The following is a 27,541-nucleotide window of genomic DNA, read 5'->3' on the forward strand; positions in this document are numbered from 1 at the left end:
CTCGTTTTACTCAATTGGCTAACACAAAACATGAACAAAAGAGTTAAACTGTTGAAAGAAATAAAAATAGAGAACCATACAATAATTTACTCTATAAAAAGGTACTTTTTATTCATACCATTTACCACGCATAATACAATAAGAAATTATCCCATGCAAGTTTCACGAAATTTACTATGTTCCGCAACATTAATAAAAAGCAAATAGGCCCTCCAATTATCAAAGTAATTTACTTCAGAAAAAATACAATTTTGCCTAAAATCATATTAAAACCTAAGAAACAATACAAGAATACTAATATTAATGATCATAAAGCTAAAATATTAGTTAATGTGGAGAACAAATTGAACTATGTAAGCATATTGTCCAAGTAAATGTGAATTTGTGGCAGAAGTACAAGCTACGTGGCAGCTGATTAAAATAGCTTTGGCGCCATCACTTAACGACCTTCTCTACTTTGACAATTGACCTACAATGACGACCATATCTCAAAAAAAAAAATCATTTGATCACTTCTCCAATTACACATTTTAATTCAATTTTATTATCATTTCCACATAATGTTCCTTTTAAAGGTAATCTCTTCCTCTATTTCTTGTTCCTTTTTTTCAATATATTTGATCTGCTCTTCTTCTTAGTTTTCAAGTTATGATTTGATCTTATTTTTAATTTACTAACATATCCTTTTTCACAGAAATGGAGAGCTACTACTTTTGGGCTTTATGGGTATATGAATTTCACCAAAGCTGGTTTTTTGTAAGTTCCATTCTTTTCAATTTCTGTTTTTAGGGTTTTTGGTTCTAAATAATTGGATTACTTGGAAATTTAATTTATGTTTGTTTTAATCATCTTCAAGTTGGCAATATTATGCTAGCAAAATAATTTCTCTGGTGGTGTTTGTTTGGATAGTTTTTCAAATGGGTAAATCATATTTATGTTTAGTTCAGCTTCTTTGTGTAATTCATAATTAAGATAGAAACATTTATAGAAAACCTACCGTGTTTGCTCGTGTAATGTCTGTGTTTGTAGGCAAGGAATGTGTTTATAATTTATGTATGTCTTTCTAGCGGAAAGTGTCAAAATTTGACTTCGTAGAATGGCTTTGTCGGTATTCGAATGATTGATAATCTGACTGTTATGCAGGGAGCATTCCAAGAAGTTCAAACCAGAAGATATGCAGATTAAAATAGATGGCAAGAATTGCATAGTAACTGGAGCTAATTCTGGCATTGGTTACGCAACAGCAGAGGGTCTTGCTTCACGGTGCTATATTTATTTGATTATGGATTCCTGAAAGGTTAAGTTACTTAACTACAGTCTCATAGAGTTTATAATGTATTCTTCTTTATTATTTCAGTGGGGCAACTGTGTACATGGTATGTCGTAACAAGGAGAGGGGTGAAGCTGCCCTTTCTAAAATTCGGTCAACAACCGGCAACCAAAACGTTCACCTGGAGGTATTTAGTAACTTTCTTGCTGCTGTGTTCAGGTTCGCCTTTGACGTGAATAACCTTCGTGTGTGGTTGATAGGAAGGGGGTTTTCTGGCCGTACTAGATTTTGATTTGATAAGTACAGTCTTAAATAATTTACTATTAGAAGTTTGAAGTTAGTTGAGCTTAATTTACATTATTGCTGCTGCTTTCCTCTTAATTTAGTTTTAATCGATATAAAGCTTTGCTACAACTTTTCTCTGTTAAAACTTGTCAAATCTTAGTAGCAGGCTTTTCTTCATAATGTGCCTCCATTAAATTGAAAGGAAATATTTTTGAAGTTTCATGATTGTAACTATTATTTAACCTACAGTTTCCTTTCTTATTGTGTTGATTATAAATTGCTAATCGTACTCAGTTTGCAGGTTTGCGATCTTTCATCTGTCAGCGGTATCAAGTCTTTTGCGTCCAACTTTGCTGCAAAGGAAGTACCAGTTCATGTTTTGGTAAAATTTCTTTTCATCGTCATTGTACAATCTCAAACAGATGTGTTAATTGATTGGTACTACTGTGGTTTATTATCTTACTATCAGCAGACTTCTTCATGATTAAGGAAATCTAAATTTTACAATTACCTATGAAATTTATTCATTTCTTAAATTTTATTTTACGCTCTTGCTATTATTTCAAAAGATATGCAGATACTAAGTTGGTCTTTTAGTAATGCTGAACACTATATAAAAATTATATTGACTGCTATATGTTTTGTCTGGAAAATCTAATGAGGTTATACTATGTTTTTCTTAGGTTAATAATGCTGGTTTGCTCGAGAATAACCGAGTTACAACATCAGAAGGGTGTGTTCCCTCTTCTGTATTATCTTCATCAAAACCCAAAATTTATACATTGTAGTTGCATTATTTTCATGACAGAAAAAATTATTGATCCTATATCTCTGTATTTTCCTCCAGGTTTGAATTGAATTTTGCTGTAAATGTGTTGGGCACTTATGCCATGACAGAACTAATGGTTCCCTTGTTAGAGAAAGCTGCACCTGATGCTCGGGTCATTACAGTATCCTCTGGTGGGATGTACACGTCGCCATTGACAGCAGACCTACAGGTAACCCCTCCTATGTAGTTTATATCTCCATTTTACCGACTGAGTTTGTCATTTGATCGTCAGTGGTACTCTGATGTAATCGTCTTATTGCAGTATAGTGAAGGGACGTTCAGTGGAGTGGATCAATATGCCCGAAACAAGAGAGTGCAGGTTAGTGAGATCAATTCTTTTACATTTTATGAATGTGTAATGGAATTTATGTTGTGCTGTTGTTAATATATTAATAATATACCATGGTTTGTGATATAGTTGCAACTATTGGATCATACATGTGAAAAATAGCATGTACTCGTAAATTCTTTAGATTGGATCTACTTAAGAATTTTGGATATGCCCACTGAATTTGAAGCTAATGCGTTACGTTGGATGCACACAAAGTGCGCGTCTCTTAAAAATGAACAGAACAGAGCGTTTGTCGTCTAAGAGTCTTTGTTAACCTTTACTATACGAGTATACTCGAATTTATCGTACAGTTGCCAAAATATTCTTTTGTCAGCAAGGTTAATATTTTCAGTCTTTCCAGATAGCTTAAACTCTGTAGTCAAATTAACTCCCCCGTTTTCGAATTAAACACCGGTGTCATAATGCTTGTTGGAGGAATAGAATCAAATCTTGGTTCTTTATCCAATTTCTTAGACTTTTGGATTAAGCTGTTCCTTAACGATTATGTTCTTGCTTAGGTTGAATTAAATGATAAGTGGGCCGAAATGCATAAGGACAGAGGGATTTCATTCTACACGATGCACCCAGGTTGGGCTGAAACACCAGGAGTAGCTAGGAGTATGCCTAGTTTCAATCAATCGTGAGTAACCTCTAAACCAAAAATAAACTTGAACACACTGGATTCATCGGATTCCCATAACGGAAGTTTTTGTATTCTCCTGGTAAATCAATGGTTTCCAGGTTATCAGGAAAATTAAGAACAAGTGAGGAAGGTGCAGACACAGTTATTTGGCTAGCCTTGCAGCCAAAAGAAAAGCTAGTATCGGGTGGATTTTATTTTGATAGGGCTATAGCTCCTAAACACCTGAAATTTTCAGCTACCAGTGGCTCGGAGACATTAATCGACTCTATTATCAGCAACCTCCGTTCAATGGCTACACTTCCTGCTTGAACTGAGCATACCCTTACGGCATTATGTGATGCCTTGAATTTTTCTTTAGACCCTTCCTTTTATACGTATACTAGGTCGATATCCGGGCATTTCCCGTGAAATAAAACTAGACTATAAGTTATTCATATGATTTTTCTACAAAGCCACAGATTTATATAAGATGATATATGTACATGTATAAGATTATATTTATTTTCTGGCAAAATACTATAAAAATGAAAACAATAGAGTATTCTTCAATAATATATATAATGAGTTGAACAAACATAATATGCTATTTCTAACAATAAATAGTACTATGTTAAGTAGAGAGATATCAATTGATATATAGATAGATTATCCTTGCCAAAAAAAAAAGCACTCGCGTAGTAGAATAAGTAGATTATTTTTAGTTTTTATAATGTATCCACGAAAGTTCAGGTTAAAAAGTTCTGTAGTTACCAAGGGCGGATCTAGGGGGTCGGCCGACCCTTGAGAAAATTATTATTATTATTTGATCATTGCCACGGTCATGAAGTCTCCTTATTGGCTTTTATTACAATATGGAAGAATAATAACTCCATAGATTTTGCTTCCTTGCTAGCAAGAGCTTCTCTACTCTAATAGCATACAAGTCATTTTTGGAAGTTTACCAATCTCATTAATGTCAAACTTGCGGAAAGAAAAATTCTAAACACTTCAATGCTTCATTACCATTAAAAGAAGAAGCATAATTTTCGTCACACACTTTAATAGCATCAAATTACTTTCACACCTCATATACAAACTCAAAACAGCATTACTTAAATGCATCAAGCTACATTTACCTCCCATTTCTACAAGATAAAAAAGGGAAAAGAGAAAATAATATAAAAATTCAGCTTTACTAATTAGCGACACAACAGTTATACATATTTACAATCAATCTCCTGTGATTTTTGTACGAGGGACCTGTCATGTCAGTTCACAAAACCAAGGTATAAAACCTGCATTTGTACAAGTTCATAGCAAGCTTTCGAATGCTTTACATAGCAGCTACCACATAACCATTCGCATGAACACCAGAAGATCCCAAGATTTCAGGCTTTCTCAACCAGTACTGCTCAAATCTCTGCCTTGCATACTCCAAGAAATCAAAATCAAGTTTGTTCACATACCCCTGCAAACAGTCGGAACGTTAAACATCAAAATCCTGTTCACACTTTTAAACGCGCGCCTGCTGATGAAAATGACAAAACAGAGGAACAGAATGCTTACTGAGATTATTCCCCATAAGCCCCAAAATAGATTGTTTGCAAGAGTGAACTTTTCTGCATTATCAATCAGCTGCTTTACTTTCTCCTCGCTGGGTTTGTCACCTGTACATCAATACGAACCAGTCTACATTAATAAGCTTAGACCTACTGTGAGTTTGGAATTTGAAATACGAAACAGTCTACTGGGTCAGTATTCCGCCTCGTACGCTTAAGTATCAGAAAAGATACCACATATTAGAATAATAGCGAGTGACTAACCTGCAGAACTTAGATAAGCATGAACAAACCGCCTGCGCTCCTCGAGTCCTATTGTCATTGTAATTCGGAAAATTAATAATATTGTAAGTACCAAACATAGTTTACAGCTAACATATTGAAGCTATAGAGAAAGATTAATTTTATGGAAAAAAACCTGGGTATTTGCCGAAGTCCAAAATATGCGGTGTATCGGAATGATAATTTGCTGTCATTTCACAGAAGTGATTTGCAATGTCGTAAGCAACAGGATTGTAACTTGAATACTCATAATCCTGTAAATTTGAACAAAGAGTCGGAAAAAGATCGCACAATGAAAGAAAAACTCAAATTGTTAACATATCCGCCAAATTTACGGCTATTATGATCCAAATCATTTGACATACTGCTTCCCTATTCGCATTGTTATGTCATTTTTTTTTTCATTACTAGTTTACTATATAGATGCTGCTGAACTCGTATACACATAATACAGCTATACTTGATGTACCAATTGCGGACTATGAATCGACAAATAAGTGTCTACCAAAAGATATTTTTCTAATGCTAGAATCCTCAACTGTAAATACATAGATGCATAAGTTTATCATCAACCTATGGCATCATAATTGAACTCTCATCATCCGTTGTGAGATAAACTCCAAAATCATAGTGTAAAAGCAATGTGATAGGGAAACTTACAATTATGGTGATTGATCTTGTCTCTTCATCGATCATAATGTTACCATATTGCAGATCATTATGACAAAATCCAATATCCTGATAGTCTTGCAACAGCTGCTTCTCTAGCATATTTATCTCATCTTCTAGAAGATCCAAGTTAAATTTCTTGGCATCTTTTGGGGAACACAAACCCTTGGCCTTAGTCAGCCAGTTCCTAAGAGCACATATTTACATGCATTACAGATAAACGGCAAGATATATTCAATCCTTAGAAACTTACTTTCTAATTACAAAACATACCTCACTCTGCTCCAGAGAAGTACATTCCTTGGACCAGGCATATCTAGATCATGAAACTCTCTCATCTTTGCTGCTATCAGAGCAGATATTTCAGGATCACGGAGGTCGACAGCTGATAGTGTCTAGATATGCAACAAAGTAAATAGAAGCCTTAGATTCGGAACAAAAACCAATAACTTCATAGATGTTTTATTGGGATAATCAGCAATGCACTAAGGAAACTAACAACAAATTCTGTCAATGATGATGTGGAAATGTAACATTTCGGTATGAAAAATAAAATCAATAGAAGGCTGGAATTTCATTTGTATCAAGGAAAAACTTTCTCATAGCAAATCCAAGCATGAAGCGTCTACAACTAATGAACTGATTTACTGAAGTAATTTCAATAGAAGAAATTTCAAATTCCATAATCATAAGATCTTGCTCAACATAAAGCAAGATCGAATTGTACCCACTCACACAACCTATTAGATTTTATAGACTAAAGGGGAGGTGCTATGATGTAAATGCTATGTGGCACGGACCTAAAAATGCTGAAATGGGAAACGTCGAAACTAGAAACAATATACTTTAGAAGAATAGGTTATAAATACAGATTTTCGTAGTATAAGAAGTCTTTATGTGAAACAGAAATGGAACACTGAAAGTTTCGGTGCAACAAAGCATACATATTAGTTCATGTGGTCAAGTCCTACCATCCCCCGAGATTAAACAATTAAAGCATATATGTTGGTTCATGTGGTCAAAAGTTTAACATTAACTAGCCAAAAAGAAGTTCCAAATCATATACCCTAGCATGAATAAACTCTTCAACTCTGCCATCAGCAAACCGACCAAGAAGCCGGGGCCCTTGTCCATGCTTCGACATACATTCGAAAGTCCTAATCTCATCATCCCTTTTAAAGAAAAGTTCAACACCTTCACCATAGATCCGAATCAACAATTTCCTATTAACATCACCACTCTTAGTGGGCCAATTAATTTGAAAAACCTCATTAGTCATAGCTCCTTTCAACGGTATAACCTGCAAAGATTCCATATCATCAACCACATCACCCCACTCAGATCCCAAAGATTCAAGAATCTTCTTTAGCTCATCAGGAAAAACCCCTTCCATGAATCCATTAGTCTTCACAGTCATTTTTGTATCCACAGAAACAGATTTAACTAACAAAGACTCTCCTGCAACAGAACATTAAAAACCTGAAATTCAGTACCCAAATTAAAAAGAATTCAAGAAACTGAAAACATGGCAATTGAATTAAATCAAAACACACACCTCAATGAAAATTATAATCTTGAATCAAGAAACCCAATACACACAGTAAAAAAGAGAATTAGAGGGTTTAGCAAGAAATGAAATGAAGAATCAAAATAATTGAATCTCAAACAGAAAGATTCTAACTTTTGGTTAGCCAATAGTAAGAAAAAGGACCTGTATTTATTGAGAAACAACCCGCGTAAAATCTCCTAGGATTGCGTGTGTGATATTTTGGAAAAATTACGTGTTGAGGTTTGTGACAGTTGAACAGGCTAATTATCATCTGACAACTGTAAAATCTGCTCCTAAACTTGTAATTATATCAGCTTTCAATAGTATAACGTAACAGCGAACCAAAATTTTCTTTGCCGAATTATATGAAACAGCGGATTTTATAATTTATGGATAACAGGTCAAAGTCTTTTAGCTAATGTGTACACGTGTATTTTCAGTTAGGCTAGCATGAGTGAAACGACCGACGTTTTTTTGATGTTTTAATTCTTTTTAAATTACAAAAAAGTCAAAAAATAAATAGTATTCCCAAGGTCTCAATAGAGTTGTCCACTTTGCTTTTATCACACAGTTTAAAAAAGCAATTTTTGTTTGTGGGTTTTGTGAAATTTTCCTTATTTTTCTTGTCATACCCCTATATAATATAGAGTCCACTTACAATTTATTTTCAATTTACTCATTAGTGGATTTTAAATAGGGGTAATATAGAAAAACTAAGTGTAAAAATTAGTTACTTTTTGAAAGTGAAAAAGAGTTTTGGGACAAAAAAAATTCTCAAAGTGGACAACTCTATTGGGACGGAGGGAGTAGTATCAATCAGAGCAGCGGCAGAGCCACTCACAGACGGAACGGTACATACAGTGACAGAGATAGGGGGAGGAATGGGAGTGTCAGGACCCCATCTAAAATTTTCAAAATTGTTAAAATTAGTATGAATTTTTTTATTATTTACAATTTAACACTCCTTAATTTTTAAGATTGCCTACTTCATATATTACAAATTGCAATTTGCTCTTTCCTATGTTGAAATTCTGGCTCCGTCACTGCGTACATACACTCTAATCGGTGTTGGTCAAAAACGCAAATTTTTTCTTTTAAAAGATTTAAATTCTAAATTCTACTCTAGTTGATATAAAAATCATGGATTGTGAAGTCTGCCTATTGATTAAAATTTCGGACTATACTATTGAATTAGAGTGCTTATTTATAATAAATAATAAAATCTTAATTAAGCGTAAACTTTTACTCTCTACATAGCATTAATATATATAAAAGTCATTTAAAAGATTAAATATTTTTTTATTAATTATTTAATGGAAACATATCCGACTACTGTTGGTGGTGATGTTATGTTAGCTCAGCTTGGCGTTGAAAATGTAACCAAAGAAAATGAGAATGCGTCAATAATGAAAGCCGAAGATTTATGAGATGATGTTATGCTATTTTCTGTATACTATAATATGAAAGAGAAGAAAAATGGAAGATAAAGAAACAATTTGTTTGGATGTTGTGGTTGACTGGCATTTTAGAAAATTTTACTTTATATATTAGTATATAATAAAGTTAAAGTAAACTAAAAATGAAAACAATTTAATCCTTTTTATTTTAAAATTTTATATATCAAATTAATATTAATTGAAAATATAGAGGATCATTTTGTATTTTTTATGAAAATTTCAACTCTTTTTAAATATGAGTCTGCTCCTCGTCGTCTCTGTTGTAGACGAACCCAACTTACAGCGATCAGTTCGTCTTTGTTGGAGACAAATGCAGATGGGTTCATCTCCAATAGAGATGAAATCCGTTTTTCAGAGGTAGTGGTTAGTAGAGGAGGAGAAATAGTGGAAGAAAAGAAAAAGCTGATGGCTTTACCAATTTAAAATTTAGGTTAATAGGGGTAAGTGTTTTAATTAGTTTAGGTTAATTGGAATTAAGTATAATTGAATAAAGCTAATTTTTGAAATTTGAAATCCCACTCTCCAACACGTCAGTAAAAAAAGGTTTTCTTTGACCCGGTGTACACAAATTCAGGATATAATTGATCCGATTTCACTATTTTTGACTTTTATGATACTTTGACATAAGTTGAAGAGGTAAAGTAATCCTTTGTTCATACTAAAATTTATCTTGGAACATAGTGTCATTTCAAAATGGAGCTCCAACTGTTTCGTCTCCATCAGGCTTGATTACGATAGGCCCTGTGAAGGCGGGGCGGGTGCACCAGGCAAGGGCATTCCTTATTCACCAACTAATCACTGTTCACCTTTGTGGGTTATTTGCACATCTATTCTTAACGAGTAATTTTATAATCATTAACTTGAGAAATAGTTTCTTCAGCTCAAAATTATTTTCACAAGCTCAATGGATGCTGGAAGTTCTCAGACTTTTTCTCCTGGTAATCTTTTCTTTCATTCTTTATTGGTTTTCTTAAAGTACTATAGATTTTTAAAATTGGGTTCAAATTATTTCTTGAATTTACATGTCTAATCTCAGCAATTTTGAATCTTTTTAATTTTATATTGATTCATGTTTTTCCATTAGTTTAAGCATTATTTTTCCTTTATCAAGTTTTTAAAAGAATTGATTGTTCTTATGGAGTTACAATTATAGGCAATGAATTGGGCCAACAAATTTAATTTGTGTGTGCTGTTAGAACCTTGCAAGTTTATTTCTCTCACTTAATACTAGCTTTGTCTTTTTTCTTTGTCTCAATTCTTGTTTTGTGCAGAAAACAAACAGAATTGTTATGCAGATGCATTGGACTATAAGAGGTCAATTACTCACAAGGAGTCACAAAAGTCTTTTGCATCAGTCATTGTAAAAGATAACAAGCCAATTGATTACTTAGGTGTTTTAGTTGGTGAGTTTTGATTCAAGTTCTTGTATCTGTATTCGTGTTAACAAAATGTTCCAATGGGAAGTGTGAAATTGATACTTATGTATTGAGGTTGAAATTTGTCCTTAACCTATGTTATGCTATACGAGTTTTACTTCAGATGGTCTTATAGCTGGAGGGATTGCTGGTGTTGTCGCTGATGCAGCTTTATACCCAATTGATACAATAAAAACTCGAATGCAGGCGAGTTAATTAATTATCATGTCAGCTCTTTTTAGGTATTTTAAGAAAAAAAATTCAAATTCAGTGGTAAAATCTGATCAAATCGATCTGTCTGTTGATATAAAATTTTCAGCTTTTTGTGTAAACTTTTCAAATTGTCTGATTCTTTTAATTAAAGCTATTCATGCACATGGTTCCTTTATTAGGCTGCTCATGGAGGAGGGAAAATTATGTTGAAGGGGCTTTATTCTGGAATAGCTGGAAATCTTGCTGGTTCCTTACCGTGAGTACTTAATTGCAAACATTGATGTACTGTATCTTTTGCTGTACATAATTTAGCAACCAAGTGTCTCTTCACCTCCATATACTTATTTTGTGGATCATCTTAATTCTACACAACCATACTTGCCTCTGTCATTTACAATGTGGGTTCTCTTCTGTTCTTTTTGTAGCTGTATTCAAAATGATATAGAAATGCTAAAACATGGTCTATTAAGTTGTAGTCTTTGTTTAACCTCCCTTTCAAAATACTTGGAATTTTATGGACATTATGGACTTCTAGTTTTATTGCTCTTTCATGTGCATGGTTATATAATTAACCTTATTCTTCAGCGAATAGAATGTAATTTCTGAAAGTGTCGTTCCTATGCAGGGCTTCTGCCATATTTGTTGGTGTTTATGAACCTGTGAAACAGAAATTGCTAAAAGAATTGCCTGAAAACCTCAGCGCTTGTGCTCAGCTGGTAAGTTCTCCTTTACCATACATAATGTTGCTAAAGTCAGTTATTTGAGAAATTCATTATTACTCTGACTGTTACGTATAAGTGTTTTTTTGTCTTTTTTAGGAGATAAGAATTATGTGGTACCCCTCTTAAAAAAAAGTCTCTATAGGGTCCTCATGTTATTCCTACAAGCATATGTCCACCTGGTTAATTGTTTGATAATTCTGTCTTTGTCGGTTGAAATTCAGCACATTCTTTGATTTAGTTTTCTAGGTTTTCCTATTGTGCGCTTTTTCCTGCAAAAAATATATATTTTGAAGTTCAATCTACTGGATAGAACCTCTACTTTTTTGTATTAATAGGTCTCAAGACTTCATTCAGACTGCAGGTGCCATCGGAGGTGCCGTTTCTTCACTTGTTCGTGTGCCAACAGAGGTACTTAACTTGATATCTCTTTCTTTTTGTTTTTTGGATTGAGACTCTTTATTTCTTACCAATTCTAAAATAACGGAGCACTTTTCAGGTCGTTAAGCAGCGGATGCAAACTGGGCAATTTACTTCAGCCACCAATGCTGTCCGCGTTATTGTTGCGAAAGAGGGTTTTAAAGGTCTCTATGCGGTATGCCACTCATGCTATTCAAATGTTTGGGTACTCAAAGATTTGCTTCAATGTGTTGGCCTCATAATTTATATCTTTAAACTTTCCTAGAGCATCTTAAGCATTTTATCATGAGAGAAGAATCTTAAGCTCTGCACTGTTCATAGCAAGCTCCATTTTGTCCACAAGGCTGAAGCAATCTACATGCCATTTATGCGATTTATAGTCTCTTTATTGTTCTGTTGTCATTATGAATATTTTTTCTTGATTTACTTTAATGAACTTTTTGTATGTGAATTTAGTCTATGTATTCAATTATAATTTATTTGTTGATATACTTTTACAGGGATATGGGTCATTCTTACTACGAGATTTGCCTTTTGATGCTGTCCAGTTCTGCATCTATGAGCAAATCCTAGTAGCGTATAAGCTAGCGGTAAGATTAGTTTTCTTCTTCTTATTTTTTGGGCATCTACATGCAAACGGCTTTCTTTACAGGGACTATCTAGATTGGCAGGGTTATGAGGATTCTGCTCTAAATGAGTGCTGACGGTTAGCTTGTTTTTGTAGTATTGTTCACTATAAAGCCACTTTAGCATCATATTATTTTTTAAATCACATCAACGTGAAAGAAATGAATCTAATATATTATTTGTCAGCGTATATAGTGATTCAGTGAATTTCTAACAAAATAACTAGTTGTTATTTTATTTACAGGCAAAAAGAGATCTGAAAGATACTGAGATTGCTCTAGTCGGTGCTTTTGCTGGTAGTGGAAACAGTTCTCACTAAACCTAATAATGTCCAAAGTTTCTGTTCATTCTGGCAGCTAATAATGTCCTCAATATAGTAGACTGTATAGCTACCTGCAATCAGCACTAGAATCCGTTAAAATTTCTAAAAAAATCCATTTATTTCCCCTTTGTATATGTTTTTTACGAAATAAATGATACTGTTTCTTAAGATTACTGTTAGGGGAAAGCTTAAACATCCCTTCTTGCTGGGGTGATTTTGGAAGCATTACGTGCTTACTTGATTGTATTAGTTAAGATTCACTTTCTTTATATTCTAGTATTTGATATGACTTCAAATCAAACTTTTGCTGGTTTAATGGCAGGTGCGATAACTGGAGCATTAACTACTCCCCTTGATGTGGTAAAAACTAGATTGATGGTTCAGGTATGAATAAGATGCTAAAAATCCAAGAAAATCCATTTTCGTCCTTTTTACTTTGAAATCATTGAATGAATAATGACGTATCTCCTTTGCTTTATTTGCAAGCCAATGCAATTTAATTCTGAACTTCCTTTTCTTCCCAAATATTTGCAGGGACCAGGATACCAGTACAAAGGGATTTTGGATTGTGCGAGGACTGTTGCAAGGCAAGAGGGAGTTCATGCTCTTCTCAAGGTTTGCTCATTACTTGTTACTCTCTGTAGCAACCAAATGCAGTTTTCAAGATATTTTAATCCTGCGAGTGTAAATTTAAGTCATAATTACATTGCGATTGTCCAGTGTTTAAGTGCAACTTGTTGTCATGACTGATTACTGTTTTTGTGATATGAGTTGGCTCGAGTAGGATTTCATTGGCGGCCTTTGATGCTTGCCGTAAATGAATGATTGTTGCTATGCTCTGGAAAAAGTATCTTGTTATTTGTAATGGGTTTTCTATTTAAGATTTTACAGATTATGAATCATTGGAATAATCAAATTGTAGGGAACCTCAATATCAAATTGTAGGGAAACTCAATAACTGTACTACAGCCTTATTATTAACAAGTAGTAGCACAAGCTATATTGCATGCAAACCTACATTTTGTTGTTTCAATTCCGTTTCCGTAAAAAATATCTTTGTTGTTTTAAGTTGTTTTTATTTCCGGCATTTCTCCTTTCAGCATTTCTGTTTTTGTTTCCGTATTACAATAAACACAAGTGTAACCTATATATCTTATTAATACCACTACTTATGATTAACCCTTTTCTTCCATGTGTTGCAGGGTATTGGACCGAGGGTCTTATGGATAGGTTTTGGAGGGTCAATCTTCTTTGGGGTACTTGAGAAGACAAAACATATGCTTGCTCAAAGATCCCCAGATTCTACAGTGAAGCCTGCCTCTTTCAAACAACACTAATTTCTACCTGCTACCATTAGTGATCATTATTTAATATAGCTCAATTTTTAGAATAGGAATAGAATTCTTTTTCTATATTTGTTGGATGCATTCATTTTTCCATCTATATTTTTTTCAGAAAAATAAAAAAACTCCCTCCGTTCTAAAATAATTGTCTAGTTTACCATTTTCACAAAGTTTTAAGAAATCAAAATTAATATTCTAACTTTTTACAAATATATTTTTATTTATTTTATTATACCCTTATTAAATAGTATGACTAGTGGATTTTAAATAATAATAATATAGAAAGATTAATTATAAAGTTTGTGATTTACTAGAAACCTACAAATATTTGTGAAAAAAAATGGACAATTGCATAGGGACACAAGAAAGTATTCTACTCGAGTAATCATTTTCCATAAAAATGAGCTTGTTTTTCATGTCGGGAAAATGGTTTTTTTATTTATTTATTTTCAAACAAAAAAAAAACTGACATAATTGAACTTTCAATTTCATGCATACAATTATTATTGAAGTGAAAATTTTCTAAAATAGTTGGTCTTTTTTTTTAATATCTGGACTGAGCTTAATTATAAATGTAAGCTTGATTATTCAATTGCACGAAATAAACATGCAAAATTAAAGATGACAAAATTAACCAATTAAACAACAATTGAAAGAAAGAAAAAACAAATCAACAACTCTATCATTTATCGTCATAGTCGGTTGATCCCTTCTTAATATTTCTTTATTAAATAGTGGTTTTCATTATAGTAGTAGTTTAAGAATAGCAAATAAAGCCACATTTTATACAATTATTAGAGTTGCTATCATGAAAATGAAAAACTTCCAATTTGAGAAGTAAAAGTGTCATCACTTGCCAATCAAGGATAAAATTTTGAGTACAAAACTATGTCACTGACATAAATTCTAGTTTGAAATCAGTCAAATTTTAATAATCATTCCATAGTTTTGTGGGTTTGTTTAATCTATGATTAAAGAATATATAATCAATCAATTAGCTTAAAATGGTCTGACCAGCTCACAACTTCAATGGATACTGAGAGCTCTGAACCATTTTCTCTTAGTGAATTTCTTAAATTTGTCTAAAATTGTAAATATGGGTTTAAGTTATTTCTTGAAATTTATTACTTCTTTTTTAAGTTATGAGCATGATTGATGAATGAATACTTCAAAGTTTGATTTTTTTTTTTTGTTGTGCCCATTCCTTGTTTGTGACGAAAATAAACAGAATTGCTATAAAGATTATTAATTGGAGTACAACTACAGGAGGTTCATTTCTCAAATGGATTTTGCATCACTGACTGCTAAAGAGGACAGCTGCAAATTTTCAGTTTTCTACAGTGAGTCTCAAATTATTTTCAATTTTCAGTTTTTATTAATTTTAACTTTTTTTATGAATTTGTGCAGATGGTCTTATAGCTGGAGGCATTGCTGGTGCTGTTGCTGATACAGCTTTATACCCAGTGGATACAATAAGAACCCGAATGCAGGTGAATTTAGTTGGGTTAGCTTATTTAATGATACTAACAGTCTTAAAACATTATTTTGATTGGATTTTAAGTTTAAAGTTTTATTATTGCTATTTGGTCCCTTTTTAGGCTGCTCATGGTGGAAGGAAAATTATGTTGAAGGGCCTTTACTCTGGTTTGACTGGCAACCTTGTTGGTTCCATACCGTGAGTTCTTAATTGCAGTTTTCTATGTTGCACGGAAATTTATCAGTGTTTCATCTTTCGGTATTTCGTTACCGAAACTTTTAAACTTTATGTTTATAATCTACTATTACAAAATATGGTTTTTCCGTTTTTTTTATTTCAGCGTTTCCGTTTCCGTGCGGTATAGCCGGTTTTTGAATTGTTTTAATCATATGATATGCAGGGCTTCTGCCATATTTATAGGCGTATATGAACCTGTGAAACAGAAATTGCTCAAAGCTTTTCCTGAAAACCTTAATGCTCTTGCTCAATTAGTAAGTCTACCGACAGATTCCAGGAGACATGTCTTTTTTTTTGTAATTACAACAAAGCTTCATTCAGACTGCAGGTGCTGTTGCAGGTCTCGTTTCTTCCCTAGTTCGTGTACCAACTGAGGTAGTCAGTCTGCTTGATTCTTTCGGATTCAAAATTTCTTGATTCGTATTAGCTCTAAAGAAACCGGATACTTTTCAGCTTGTCAAGCAGCGGATTCAAACAAGGCAGTTTACTTCCGCGCTAGTTGCTGTCCGTGTAATTGCTACAAAAGAGGGTCTTAAAGGTCTCTATGCGGTATGTAACACTTGCCCAGTAATATATTGTACATAAACTTATCAAGCCTTGGCTTTCAGCATCTGAAACAACAAAACATTATATTATAGTTTAATTTTGTAAAAAATATGGTTTTGATGTTTTCTATTTCAGCATTTTCCATTTCAACATTTCCATTTCCGTGCAACATAGTCTAGCAACTAAAGATGCACGGAAACTTCCTTAGGTCGAGATTCTGCAGCCTTTTGAAGCCAAATTTTCTATTTTTAGAACCAGGAAATGCTAAAAAGACTACCATGTTGCAGTCCATTTTAACGTTTCCGTTTCTGTGTAAATGATTTTCATGCATTTTCATAGTTTTCCTGGTCTTCAAAAGAATTTCTGATAAGCATAGTCTTATGATAAAAGGATATGAAATGTCTAATCACAAGAATCATCATCATGGCAGGGGTATGGAGCATTGTTACTACGAGATTTGCCTTTCGATGCTATCCAATTTTGCATTTACGAGCAACTCCTGATGGGTTACAAGCTAGCAGTAAGCTTTTTCTCAATATCGTCTAGCATAATTAGCAGACTTCCAACTTTCCATGAACTTTAGTTGATGGTTTTGACATTGTAGAGTTGTTTATATATACATGCAGGTGCAAAGAGATCTGAAAGACCCTGAATTTGCTCTAGTTGGTGCTTCTGCTGGTAATGTAGTAACAACCTGTAAATTACTTAGCACCAAAATCCATTTTGTCTCTTAAATATTTCTTCTTTATAGGTGCTATTACTGCAGCTTTAACCACTCCTCTTGATGTCGTAAAAACTAGATTAATGCTTCAGGTATGCACACCTTGCTTTCTAATATTAACATTTAATCATGTTCTCTAAGAGTTATTTTCAAATGTTTGCAGGGATCAAGTAAGCAGTATAATGGAGTTTTTGATTGTTTTAGGACAATTGTTAAGGAAGAGGGAGCTCATGCTCTTCTCAAGGTTTGCTCATTCCTTGCCGAATAGCTAATGTTGCACTAAACTTCTCGACTTCTATTTTTCAGCATTTCATTTCAGTCTTCAAAAACACTTCTGAAACTTCGAAACCATTTTCCGTTTCAGCATTTTCTATTTCAACATTTTTTCGTTTCCGTGCTTAAAAAAGGTTTGGTCAACTGTAATTGTAACATTTGTATGATATATATTGAATTGCAGGGTATAGTACCAAGAGTATTATGGATAGGTTCTGGAGGTTCAATTTTCTTTGGTGTACTTGAGAAGACAAAGCAGATTCTTGCTCAAAGATCCCCAGAGCAGATTCTATAATAAAAGACTGAGAGGATGATGCTATAAATTTAGTTCAAGATGGGATTAAATGCCAATTTTTAAATTAATCCCATGCCTTGTATAAATTAATCCAGTGCCTTGGATAAATTTTCTTCTCCCTGTTCTTTTCTTTACCTAATAACTTAAATAATATTTTTCATTTTCTCTTGGGTGAAGAATAAAATGAAAATTCAAAATAAATGAAGGCATTAAATATTACACCAAATATATTGTTTTATAATGCCTCACAAAAAATATATCATTAATATACTTTAAGGATCAATTATATAATAAAGACTACTACATGATTAAGGACTAATTAAAAAAAATAGTAATTTTTTGCGGATTTTGTAATTTCAATGTGAACTTTTAACTTTTCAAAAATAAAATACATTTTTTTTATAATTCGAAATGTTTAAATAATTATTTGATAAAAATTAATTATATAAACGCCAAAATATTTATTAGCATACTACCGTTTCGGCGTCTATATTAATACTATTACATCCGTCTCACAAAGATAGACAAATTTTATATTTTAATTGTGCCAATATATAGACACATCTATTATTTAAAATTAAGTAATTAAATTGAAATGTTAATTTTAGCTTTCAGTAATTACAACAATATTTGTTATATGTTCTTAACCTAGGTAGCACGGAAACGGAAACGGGAAACGGAAACGATACGAAACGGACACGGGGAAACGAAAGTTTTTCAAAATGGAGGACACGAAACGTGAGGGAAACGTGTAAATAACAAAAATATAAGGATATATTTATAAAAATATTATCTAGATATTTATGATAATTAACAAAATAATTCATTTTAATATACTAAATATTTAAAATTTTATAAATATATAAAAAATATAAATAATTCAACACAAATAAGTATATTTGATGTATTGTGGGCAATGCGAATGTAAAATTTATGGGTAACTAGTTAGATTTTTTTATTTGTGGGCAATAATTTTAATTTTTTTACAAATTATTAATTTTTACAATTTACGGAAACGGCCCGAAACGTTTCGTGCGGGTGTCCAAAAGTTTCCGGTTTCCGAAACGTTTCCGAAACGGGAAACGCAACTTTGTCAAAGTTTCCGTGCTTCATAGTTCTTAACCATCAATACTTACATTACTGAATAAAAAAGTTACTCATAAATAAAAAAACTAAAATTTATTTTAAATTTTTAGAAGTAATTAATATATTCCAAATATATCATTAATAATGCTGACAATATCTAAATAATTAAATTTAAAAATATAATAAAAATTAATAAAAAGTTACCAATTTAATTTTTTTAAATTCATGTGCAGAATAAGGTTTGCTTCTTTGTAGGACGGAAATAGTATTTATAATCGGAATACTGATCAATATTTAGAATTATATAAAGTTTAATAACTCGTATTTTAAAGATCAAAGTTGAAGGAGATGATTTAATTATTCTAAAGAAGTAGCATACGGGGATATGCAAGCTGTGATGTCAAAACGACAGCGAGTAACGCCGCTTCGTTGCAAAGAAAAAAATGAAACTCTTGGTCTCATAAATGCAAACGACTAGTTTCATAATTGGTTCAACGATTCGATCTAACCCTAATCCTAAACCAGTTCCGGTTCACTATCCAAAAAGTGAATCCGGTTGAGAAATGTTATACATGACCTTGCTAATCAATCGCCGCGCTTAAACCCTACTCCCTCTCTTTCCCTTTCCCCTCTCTCTACCATCTCTCTTCTCCTACGACGCCGTTTTTGCCCCCCTTCTTCACTCCGATCAACCAGCTGAAAAGATTCAAAGGTTTAATCCTAAAGAAGAAGCAGAAGAAGAAGGATTTCAAACTGATTTATTGAAGAAAAAAAAGAGAGCGAGAGCAATGCTTCACACTGCTTTCAGAAACAGTTCAATAGAGTGGAAACCGTCGCCTGTAATAGCCCTAGCTACCAGCCTCGACGACTCTCAAGTCGCCGCTGCTCGTGACGATGGTTCTCTTGAGATTTGGCTCGTCTCTCCCGGCTCTGTCGGCTGGCACTGCCAATTGGTACTCTCTTGCTTTTACTTGACTGCTATTTATTGTTATATTTTTAGGGTTTTGTTTGTTCAAATTTGTTTTTTGTATTTAATGATACTAAAATTTGGTGTTTTTGTAATTACTAGACTATTCATGGAGACCCTAATTCAAGAGTTTCTTCACTCGTTTGGTGTCGAAGTAGTTTTAATAGATCATTACCTTGTGGTCGGCTGTTTTCTTCCAGTATTGATGGTTCTGTCTCTCAATGGGATATGTTTCACTTGAAGCAGAAGGTAATCATTTCTGTTTTTTCTTACCTTATTTTTTCAATCTTTCAGTTATTACTTGTGTTGGATTAATAAATATGATGATAATAATAATATTACTAACAATACTCTCTCTGTATTTTAATCCATATGTTGCAGTATGTACTAGAGTCAATTGGGGTCTCAATTTGGCAGATGGCTGTTGCGCCCTATACTAAATCATCAACCCGCACAGTTAACGAGTCTCGGAATCTTGAAAATGGATATTTAAATGATAAAGAGAATGGTATTGATAGCGAGAGCGAAGATGATTCAGATTTGGATGAGATTCATGATCATTCTGCTGACGAGGATGATCCACTTGTAGCCCTTGCTTGTGATGATGGGTGTGTGAGGATATATGCTATTTCTGATTCAGATGAGTTTATTTACAATAAAACATTGCCTAGGGTCAGTGGTGAGATATCTAAACTTTTCACTACTCTTTTGTACCATTGCTTTTACTCCTGTGAGTAATGTTTTAATTACACAACGTTTTGCAGGGCGTGCCCTAAGTGTGACATGGAGTTCTGATGCAAGTAGGATATATTCTGGGAGTAGTGATGGGTAAGCTCTATTTGCGACATTAGATGGGAATGACTTGTTCGTGAATGGCCAAACTTTTGAATGATGCATGCTATTATTTAATAGTTTTATCGGATTAGCAGAACTTGATAATGCATGCAGTCTGGAGCAGAAACAACCTGTGTTCTCATGTTAGAAATTTAGTATCTTATGACATCATTTTTTTTGCAGATATATAAGGTGCTGGGATGCTAAACTGGGTCATGAGATATACAGGATAACGGCTGGGCTTGGTGGTTCGGGTAGTGAACCTGAACTCTGCGTATGGTCTTTACTGGCCCTCAGGTGGGAATTTTTAAGCATATGTTCACTGTTGCTTACTGTCTGGATATGTAGGTGAATAATATAGTTTTCCAGCATTTCTCATAATGAATCATTTTTGGTTTCAGATGCGGGACCCTTGTTAGTGCAGACAGCACTGGCAGTGTTCAATTTTGGGACTCTCAGCATGGGACACTGCTACAGGCGCATTCTTCTCACAAGGGTAGTGTGAATGCTCTGGCAGCTGCACCTAGTCATAACAGGGTGTTTTCCGCTGGATCTGATGGTCAGGTATAGGTTTTGTTATTTTTTGGAGATGAAACTTGTTACAATTTTCATCCTGTGGCCCAGTGGACATTAAGAGATGCAAAATATCAAGTTTATTCTTAGGTTACAACTTGCTGCACTGTGCTGTTATGGAATGCTACATGTCTTTACTCTTTATGTTTGGTTGAGAGGATATCATTTATTTTATTCTCAATTTAACTGTTTACATGTCAATTTAGGTGAGAATTGAGTTATGTTTATTTGAATTAACTTGCTTATGTGCATAGGTTATTCTGTATAAACTTTCTATTGACACGATTGGATCTAGTGATGATGTGTCCTCTAAACCAATGAAGAAATGGGTATATGTTGGATATGTAAGAGCTCATACTCACGATGTTAGGGCGTTGACAGTGGCTGTACCAATCATTCGTGAAGGTCTGTACATCAAATAGCTCTGTATCTTTAATTTCTTAGTGCTTGTCTTGGTACATTAAAAAGTACTTACATCAAGCTGTTAGCACATGGATACCTTTGTTTATCATAGATTCATTTGGATGTTTCTCAGTTCTTTCATGTTGTTTTGGTGTAAACAGATCCTTTGCCTGATGAAAATGTTAAAAGAATCCGTAGTAGGAAGAGGCCCATTGATTTCAGTTATCGTAAGTGGGCTCATCTAGGGGTTCCTATGCTTATTTCTGCTGGTGATGACACAAAGCTATTTGCCTATTCTGCTAAGGAATTCTCTAAGTTCTCTCCACATGATATCTGCCCTGCACCACAGAGGGTGCCTATTCAATTGGTTCTTAATACTGTATTCAACAAGAATTCCTTGCTTCTGGTTCAGGGATCTAATTGGGTAGATATTCTTTGCGTTCGTGTGAAAAGTGGAAGCATGCAAGATAGCAGTCCTGGTCCATCTAGGGGTCATGCAAATACAGATCTGGTAGCTCGAATTAAAACTAAAGCATCTAGAAAGATCATTTGCAGCAGCATCTCTAATGCAGGGACACTAGTTGCTTACTCAGACCATGTTAAACCCAATCTTTTTGAGTTGAAGAAGCTTAATGGAAAAACTGCATGGACTGTGAATAAAAGGCAGCTTCCTCAGAAATTACCATTTGCACATTCTATGGTTTTTAGTTCTGATTCTTCACGGTTAATGATATCTGGGCATGATCGAAGAATATATGTAAGATTGATTTTTCTTTTTTACTCTGATTTGGCATTTATTTTCTTAATATTCCTGCATGTTTTACTAGTATTATAAGATTTCTTTTGAGGTTTATGCATTGAGACATGAATGAGGAAACTATTAACTTCTAATTAGGTGATGGTTGTATTGCATGATTTAGATAATTTTGTCTTGTCAGATAATTTGATGTACAATTGTTGAGAGTTCTGCTGGCTATTTCATTAGTAAACATGCCTATGAACAGAACTTGGAAAATACACGAAGGAGGAGAAAGAGGAAAGGGAAAAGGGGAAGGGGGTGTTGTTTCAAATTTTTATATGTAGATAATCAAAATGTGGTCTGGCGATTAGGGGTCTGTTATTTATGGAGATTGCTTATATTGAACTTTCTCATGTTTGTTGCTAAAGTTTGGGGTCCATGAGGATTGCTGGATTATTGCTATTGTGGCTTTTCTTGTACTCCAGTTTGGCAACTTCTATATGGCCATGACTTTTTTTCTAGTATTATAAAAGGTTTAAAATATACTACATTTGTTCCTTTTTTTTCCAATAGTTTTCTGCACAATGTTCAAGAGTATTATAAATAAAATAGTGTTTCTCCTTTTATATCCTTTATCTTGCATTTAGAAACATAATCTACAAATATTTACTGTACAATAGTTTTGTTTTGAACTAATTAAACTCATACTTTTAGTACGTTAATTCATGATTTAAATATGGATGAAGGATTTTTTTAGGAATAGAAAGTTATAAATAATGGAAATGGTACGGAGGGAATAAGTGATACTGATTCCAGGCTGCTATAGTTTGCGTTGTCAGAAAGGAAAATCAGACAAAAAATGGTACGGAGAGAATAAGTGATATTGATTCCAGGCTGCTTTAGTTTGTGTTCTTTTGTTCTCTCTTTTCACGGTTTTATATCATTTTCTGTTTATCATGAGTTATGATGTTGGTCTTAAAAGAACACTACTATATTAAGTTTCTCACTGCAAATTTGATTTAGGCATCTTTGATAGGTTAATACATCTATTTGGATAACTTTTAAACCTTATTGAAAATAGCTTTACGGGATATGATAAGGTCCTTAGATTTTTACCTCTTATTTTTGTCATTTTTGCAGGTTGTGGATGTGGGCAGCTCAGAATTAGTACATACCTTTACACCTCGTCGTGAGGAAGATGATGAGGAATTACCACCGAGTGAGCCCCCTATAACAAAAATGTTTACCAGTGGTGATGGGCAGTGGTTAGCTGCCGTCAATTGCTTTGGAGATATATATATTTTTAATCTGGAAACACAAAGGTACAAAGTTATACATTTTGTGGATTTTATGCTCAGTGATGTATTGGATTATGGCATCAATTTCTTATGTGTTTATTTTTAGATCAAGATAACTACATTGTTTAAGAATTTCATTTAAATAGACATTAAATGCAATTAAGTAGTGAAGAGGTGGCATCTTAGTTCAAGGTGCTAGTGACCTGCAGGTTGTGAAATTACCTTGATATAAGTCTACTGCTTTGTTGATTATCATTGAAAACCTTTTTATATTATACATAAGTTTAGAATGAGTTAGGAATGGTGAGAAAATTGGTGAGGTTGGGAAGATAAAAAGCTCAGATCATTTAGTGCCTAAATTTTTGAGTGTTCAAAATTGACAACTGCTAATGAATTTTCTATGGATATCATGTTACATATTGTCATTCCGTTGCTTGATTTGTATAATATATTTAGAATATTTTCTCTTTTTTGAACAGACAACATTGGTTCATATCAAGATTGGATGGTGCCTCTGTTACTGCTGGTGGGTTTCCACCTCAAAATAATAACGTGCTTGTAGTCACAACCTCTTCAAACCAGGTCTATGCTTTTGATGTGGAGGCCAAACAGTTGGGAGAATGGTCAATGCGTCATACATATGTTCTACCAAAAAGATACCAAGAATTTCCTGGCGAAGTTATTGGACTCTCATTCTTGCCTCGATCAAGTCCTCCTTCTGTTATTGTCTACAGTGCCAGGTACTGCTTTCTTCTTATTTTATTGCCTCGATCACTGAAAGATTTATATTATGTTATTTGCTCATGGAGGAGTAGACAAGAATAAAGCCGTCAACAATGTATTTCTCCATATTCTGTAGGGTTCTGTTTTCAGTTTTGTTCACTTTCTATCTTAATAGCAAATCTAAAACTTAATTTGCTTCGCTGCAGGGCGATGTGCTTGATTAACTTTGGGATGCCGGTGGATCGAGAAGAGGAAATTGACTTGGTAAACGGTCAACATTCTCCTTTAAAGAAGTTGCAAAATGTTCTTGTTAATGGGGGATTGAAACGTAGGTTGAAAGAATGTCACACAGAAGCTAAACACCACAAAAATTTTGAATTTCTAGCATTTAGAGATCCTGTTTTATTTATCGGAAACCTTTCTGAAAAGTCTATTTTGATCATAGACAAACCATGGATGGATGTGGTTAAAACATTCGACGCCCCTCCTGTCCACAGACATATATTTGGGACATAATTGCTATTAGATGGTTGTTTGCAGCCTAAAATGGAGATTGCATACATGGCAATTGATCCCGCAATTTTGACATCACCATTGAGTTTTTCTTTTTCATACTGGAGATGATGGGGATTTGAGGAGGGGTGTTGGGGGGAGCATCTAAAGCATGTTGTCAAATGTATTCCTAAAAATAATTGTTGACCTGCTAAAGTAGCATTTTATGGTTTACCATATTGTTCTTTCTATTGGTTTGATATGTAAGTGCCTTAGATTCAATGAAGTAGCAAAAGTTTTATATTTTTGCTCTCTTTGTATAGTTATTTATCATTATGGGCATCTAAAGCCTATGTAGCTTGAAATTCCATACTTACGTGTACTATGAGATGCGAGTGTGGTCACTTGTTCTGTAAGTTTCTAGGTCTTTTAACTGCTCGAAGTTGTTCTCCATTGCTGTTCCAAGAAGGGTTTGCTACGGAGGCTTCAACTTTTGTTCATGAGCGAGTTGTATGGAGAGAAGGCTTGTGTCTGGATTCAAATGGGTTAATCTTGCTGAATAAAGTTAATCAGATGTGATTTTGAGAACTACACGTTTTACCATCCTGGCTCTGCTTACTTTTGATGTCTCGTTCTTTATAATGTTGAAAATGTTTTGATGTATCTTACTGATTTTGACACCGTACCTAATAGGCCAAATGTTATAAAAAGGCCAAACCTTTCACAAAAGTTTCACAAAAGTCCTGACCTTTCAATTTTATCGATTTTAGCCAAAAACTGATTATTTGGTTTCACAAAAGTCCTGACCTTTCAATTTTGTCGATTTTGGCAAAAAATAGATTATTTGGTTTCACAAAAGTCCCGACCTTTCAATATTTGGCATGCCATATAGGCGCCACATAGGCGTCACATAGGCAAATTGAAATCAAATTGAGAGTTGGCCACAATTGAGACCAAATAATTTGTTTTTGGCCAAAATCGACAAAATTGAAAGGTCAGGACTTTTGTGAAACTTTTATAAAAGGTTTGGCCTTTTTACAACATTTGGCCTACCTAATATGACTTCTTCTTGAGCTACATTATGTACATTTGAAAAATATGCAAGACCAAAGTAATGGAGGGACGGACAAACTTTAAGAAATGGGTATGCGATGGTGAAAATTCTGTGTTGATTAATAAGTTGCTTGATTTGCGATACTCAGCAGATACAATGAAGAAATTAGGCAGCGTTATGCATGATCAAAAACTTAAAGAAGATACACTGACAAATATATTTTTGACAAAATCTCCAGAGTAAATGTAAATTGGATCATTACGAGCATTACAGCGGCAAAATTGATTGTTCGGAAACAAGTCCTGAGTTGGGTGACCTCCTTTTGCCATAGGAGAGAAGTAGACATGGCAAGCTGGGAAGAGGAGTTCTCGGAGAGAGCGAGAGTGGAATGGTACATGGAAAAATGTGTGTACCATCAGACTTACCAGTCTTGATCGAATGCAAATTTGGTCAATGGATCAAACCTGAAACTTCTGAGTAGTACGAGAGGTTATTACCTTACTTCCAAATTCGAGCTCCAAATAGCATATCAAAATTATGAAAAAGAATCGTACATTACCGGAATTCATTACCTTACCAAAAAATTGGTTTGCGAGTTCCCCTCCACTCTAGCAATAGCAAGTAAGCTCAAAAGTTTTAGAGAGTTTAGAGATATAGAGCAGGTAGTGAGAATTCTCCATATTATCTTTATTGAATCTCCATATTCAACTACGTCCCTAAGAGCATTCCCAATTTAATGCTAGAATTAGATGTTAATGTTAATTTAATATTGAGTCTAAAATCCAATTTCAATGTATTACTATAGTTAATACTAAATTTAACATATGCTATTTTGTTTTATAGTTAACACTAAACTATAGCATATGCTATATTATAGCATCAAATAGCAATTCATTATTAGTTACAATTTTATCATGATTTTTTTTCATTTATTATTCTAATATATAATCTTTTTTTTTTATTATTTTTCATTTTAAATTTTGTGCTTCTTCTTTTTATTAATTGATTGATTTTTTTTAAAAGTGGATCATACGTCAATATAATAAAAATTATATGAAAAAATTTATCTTTATATATTTCGTCGATTCTCTTAATTATTTCTTTAAAAAGCTTATTATTACATCAAAAAAGATAATATATTGAAAGAATTATCAAGTAAATAATGGAAAATTATCATGATAAGTAATTATAACACTTTTTTTGACATTTTTGTATTAGAAAACAAATTAAATGTTATGCTAACTATAGCATTTTTACTACTTTTTCTTGCTAAATTTAACATATAAAATAACTCTCCATTGGGATGCTCTAATGAATGATGACATTTCATCACTGCTAAAAAGAACTGCCAAATAAACTGTAAAGCTGTTTAGAAAGTGATTTGTATATGCTGTGAATCTTGTGATAAATGAAATGTGAAATCAGACTGGACAAGATGAAGAACCAAAAGATTGTGATCAATCTTTTAAAATCCTTGTTTGATTTATTTACCACCATCACACAACTCCATGACTAAGTTAAAGCCTGCACATGGTAAGCGAAAACATGTGCTAGAAATCAAGATTCATGCACTCCATAAGATTTCAAGAATAGAGGAGGATAAGAAAAGAAGTTTAAGTTTCTTGAATTGCCTGAATAAATTTAAAGAATCTGTTTCAGTTGATACTTTGACAGAATTAAAAAGCAGAGCAATCAATCGGCGAAATAATCTTTTCGATGTGGCTTTTATTTGATGTTCTTGCTGCCATCAAGGGCCGAAATAAACAAATTCAAGTTCTTGTAAAATCACTTAAACTTGAAGTTAGAATGTAGTTTAAACTTGAAGTTTTGATGCATATGAAGCCGAAAAAGTACCAGACACATACACGCAATCATTTCAAACATGTGGATACTTCCTAGGCTTCACTGTGTA

The 27,541-nt window shown here is 33.5% G+C and overlaps 5 protein-coding genes across 13 annotated transcripts; 4 read left to right on the forward strand and 1 right to left on the reverse strand.

Moving 5' to 3' along the window:
- The first annotated feature begins 458 nt into the window (after positions 1–458).
- On the forward strand, positions 459–3,910 carry LOC126666078 (uncharacterized). Its single transcript, XM_050359038.2, has 10 exons — positions 459–575; positions 695–756; positions 1,144–1,263; positions 1,358–1,457; positions 1,857–1,937; positions 2,239–2,288; positions 2,403–2,553; positions 2,647–2,703; positions 3,234–3,355; positions 3,457–3,910. Exons 1-10 carry the CDS (start codon positions 561–563, stop codon positions 3,665–3,667), a joined length of 969 nt encoding a protein of 322 aa, XP_050214995.1. The 5' UTR covers positions 459–560; the 3' UTR covers positions 3,668–3,910.
- Positions 3,911–4,334: 424 nt separating this feature from the next.
- On the reverse strand, positions 4,335–7,747 carry LOC126665034 (probable choline kinase 1). Of its 3 annotated transcripts, XM_050357707.2 has the most exons (9): positions 7,559–7,577; positions 7,403–7,420; positions 6,914–7,305; positions 6,121–6,242; positions 5,839–6,034; positions 5,315–5,432; positions 5,161–5,208; positions 4,904–5,004; positions 4,335–4,805 (listed from the first exon to the last, which is right to left on the reverse strand). In XM_050357707.2, exons 3-9 carry the CDS (start codon positions 7,262–7,264, stop codon positions 4,671–4,673), a joined length of 1,071 nt encoding a protein of 356 aa, XP_050213664.1. In that variant the 5' UTR covers positions 7,265–7,305; positions 7,403–7,420; positions 7,559–7,577; the 3' UTR covers positions 4,335–4,670. The 3 variants fall into 3 exon arrangements, with proteins under 3 accessions (XP_050213664.1, XP_050213662.1, XP_050213663.1); XM_050357705.2 differs by lacking the exon at positions 7,403–7,420 and having other exon boundaries at positions 7,559–7,747; XM_050357706.2 differs by lacking the exon at positions 7,559–7,577 and having other exon boundaries at positions 7,403–7,545.
- A 1,746-nt stretch (positions 7,748–9,493) lies between these two features.
- Positions 9,494–14,057, forward strand: LOC126661784 (S-adenosylmethionine carrier 1, chloroplastic/mitochondrial-like). Of its 3 annotated transcripts, none has more exons than XM_050355661.2 (13): positions 9,494–9,620; positions 9,725–9,791; positions 10,125–10,256; positions 10,393–10,475; positions 10,661–10,737; positions 11,107–11,197; positions 11,558–11,611; positions 11,700–11,795; positions 12,121–12,210; positions 12,492–12,543; positions 12,892–12,953; positions 13,104–13,184; positions 13,772–14,057. In XM_050355661.2, the coding sequence occupies exons 2-13, from the start codon at positions 9,758–9,760 to the stop codon at positions 13,904–13,906; spliced, it is 987 nt and encodes a 328-aa protein (XP_050211618.1). In that variant the 5' UTR covers positions 9,494–9,620; positions 9,725–9,757; the 3' UTR covers positions 13,907–14,057. The 3 variants fall into 3 exon arrangements, with proteins under 3 accessions (XP_050211618.1, XP_050211613.1, XP_050211609.1); XM_050355656.2 differs by having other exon boundaries at positions 9,512–9,620; positions 9,734–9,791; XM_050355652.2 differs by having other exon boundaries at positions 9,517–9,791.
- A 603-nt stretch (positions 14,058–14,660) lies between these two features.
- LOC126661798 (S-adenosylmethionine carrier 1, chloroplastic/mitochondrial-like) lies at positions 14,661–17,621 on the forward strand. 5 transcript variants are annotated; one of them, XM_050355683.2, is made up of 12 exons: positions 14,661–15,002; positions 15,179–15,252; positions 15,320–15,402; positions 15,511–15,587; positions 15,790–15,880; positions 15,948–16,001; positions 16,080–16,175; positions 16,603–16,692; positions 16,799–16,850; positions 16,924–16,985; positions 17,057–17,137; positions 17,351–17,621. In XM_050355683.2, the coding sequence occupies exons 2-12, from the start codon at positions 15,195–15,197 to the stop codon at positions 17,459–17,461; spliced, it is 855 nt and encodes a 284-aa protein (XP_050211640.1). In that variant the 5' UTR covers positions 14,661–15,002; positions 15,179–15,194; the 3' UTR covers positions 17,462–17,621. The 5 variants fall into 5 exon arrangements, with proteins under 5 accessions (XP_050211640.1, XP_050211636.1, XP_050211632.1 ...); XM_050355679.2 differs by having other exon boundaries at positions 14,661–14,975; XM_050355675.2 differs by having other exon boundaries at positions 14,662–15,002; positions 15,141–15,252.
- A 1,450-nt stretch (positions 17,622–19,071) lies between these two features.
- Positions 19,072–24,878, forward strand: LOC126654170 (WD repeat-containing protein PCN-like). Its single transcript, XM_050348249.2, has 11 exons — positions 19,072–19,500; positions 19,617–19,763; positions 19,896–20,193; positions 20,279–20,342; positions 20,532–20,645; positions 20,750–20,912; positions 21,176–21,326; positions 21,485–22,080; positions 23,203–23,384; positions 23,840–24,100; positions 24,290–24,878. The coding sequence occupies exons 1-11, from the start codon at positions 19,336–19,338 to the stop codon at positions 24,597–24,599; spliced, it is 2,451 nt and encodes an 816-aa protein (XP_050204206.1). The 5' UTR covers positions 19,072–19,335; the 3' UTR covers positions 24,600–24,878.
- The last annotated feature ends 2,663 nt before the right edge of the window (positions 24,879–27,541 follow it).

The sequence above is a fragment of the Mercurialis annua genome, linkage group LG1-X (genome assembly GCF_937616625.2).
Source record: "Mercurialis annua linkage group LG1-X, ddMerAnnu1.2, whole genome shotgun sequence".
Lineage (NCBI taxonomy): Eukaryota > Viridiplantae > Streptophyta > Magnoliopsida > Malpighiales > Euphorbiaceae > Mercurialis > Mercurialis annua.

Excerpts from the sequence above, each read along its gene's own strand:
- LOC126666078 (XM_050359038.2), top strand. Across the intron at positions 757-1,143 it reads TTCACCAAAGCTGGTTTTTT|GGAGCATTCCAAGAAGTTCA; the intron begins GTAAGTTCCATT and ends ACTGTTATGCAG. Across the intron at positions 3,356-3,456 it reads ATGCCTAGTTTCAATCAATC|GTTATCAGGAAAATTAAGAA; the intron begins GTGAGTAACCTC and ends AATGGTTTCCAG.
- LOC126665034 (XM_050357705.2), bottom strand. The coding sequence starts at position 7,667 with ATGATAATTAGCCTGTTCAACTGTCACAAACCTCAACACGTAATTTTT. Across the intron at positions 6,035-6,120 it reads CTTCTCTGGAGCAGAGTGAG|GAACTGGCTGACTAAGGCCA; the intron begins GTATGTTTTGTA and ends ATGTGCTCTTAG. Across the intron at positions 4,806-4,903 it reads GCTTATGGGGAATAATCTCA|GGGTATGTGAACAAACTTGA; the intron begins GTAAGCATTCTG and ends GACTGTTTGCAG.
- LOC126661784 (XM_050355661.2), top strand. The coding sequence starts at position 9,758 with ATGGATGCTGGAAGTTCTCAGACTTTTTCTCCTG. Across the intron at positions 10,257-10,392 it reads TTACTTAGGTGTTTTAGTTG|ATGGTCTTATAGCTGGAGGG; the intron begins GTGAGTTTTGAT and ends GTTTTACTTCAG. Across the intron at positions 11,198-11,557 it reads TCAGCGCTTGTGCTCAGCTG|ACTGCAGGTGCCATCGGAGG; the intron begins GTAAGTTCTCCT and ends GACTTCATTCAG.
- LOC126661798 (XM_050355683.2), top strand. The coding sequence starts at position 15,195 with ATGGATTTTGCATCACTGACTGCTAAAGAGGACAGCTGCAAATTTTCA. Across the intron at positions 15,253-15,319 it reads CAAATTTTCAGTTTTCTACA|ATGGTCTTATAGCTGGAGGC; the intron begins GTGAGTCTCAAA and ends GAATTTGTGCAG. Across the intron at positions 16,693-16,798 it reads TGATGGGTTACAAGCTAGCA|GTGCAAAGAGATCTGAAAGA; the intron begins GTAAGCTTTTTC and ends ATATACATGCAG.
- LOC126654170 (XM_050348249.2), top strand. The coding sequence starts at position 19,336 with ATGCTTCACACTGCTTTCAGAAACAGTTCAATAGAGTGGAAACCGTCG. Across the intron at positions 19,764-19,895 it reads TGTTTCACTTGAAGCAGAAG|TATGTACTAGAGTCAATTGG; the intron begins GTAATCATTTCT and ends CATATGTTGCAG. Across the intron at positions 23,385-23,839 it reads TTTAATCTGGAAACACAAAG|ACAACATTGGTTCATATCAA; the intron begins GTACAAAGTTAT and ends TTTTTTGAACAG.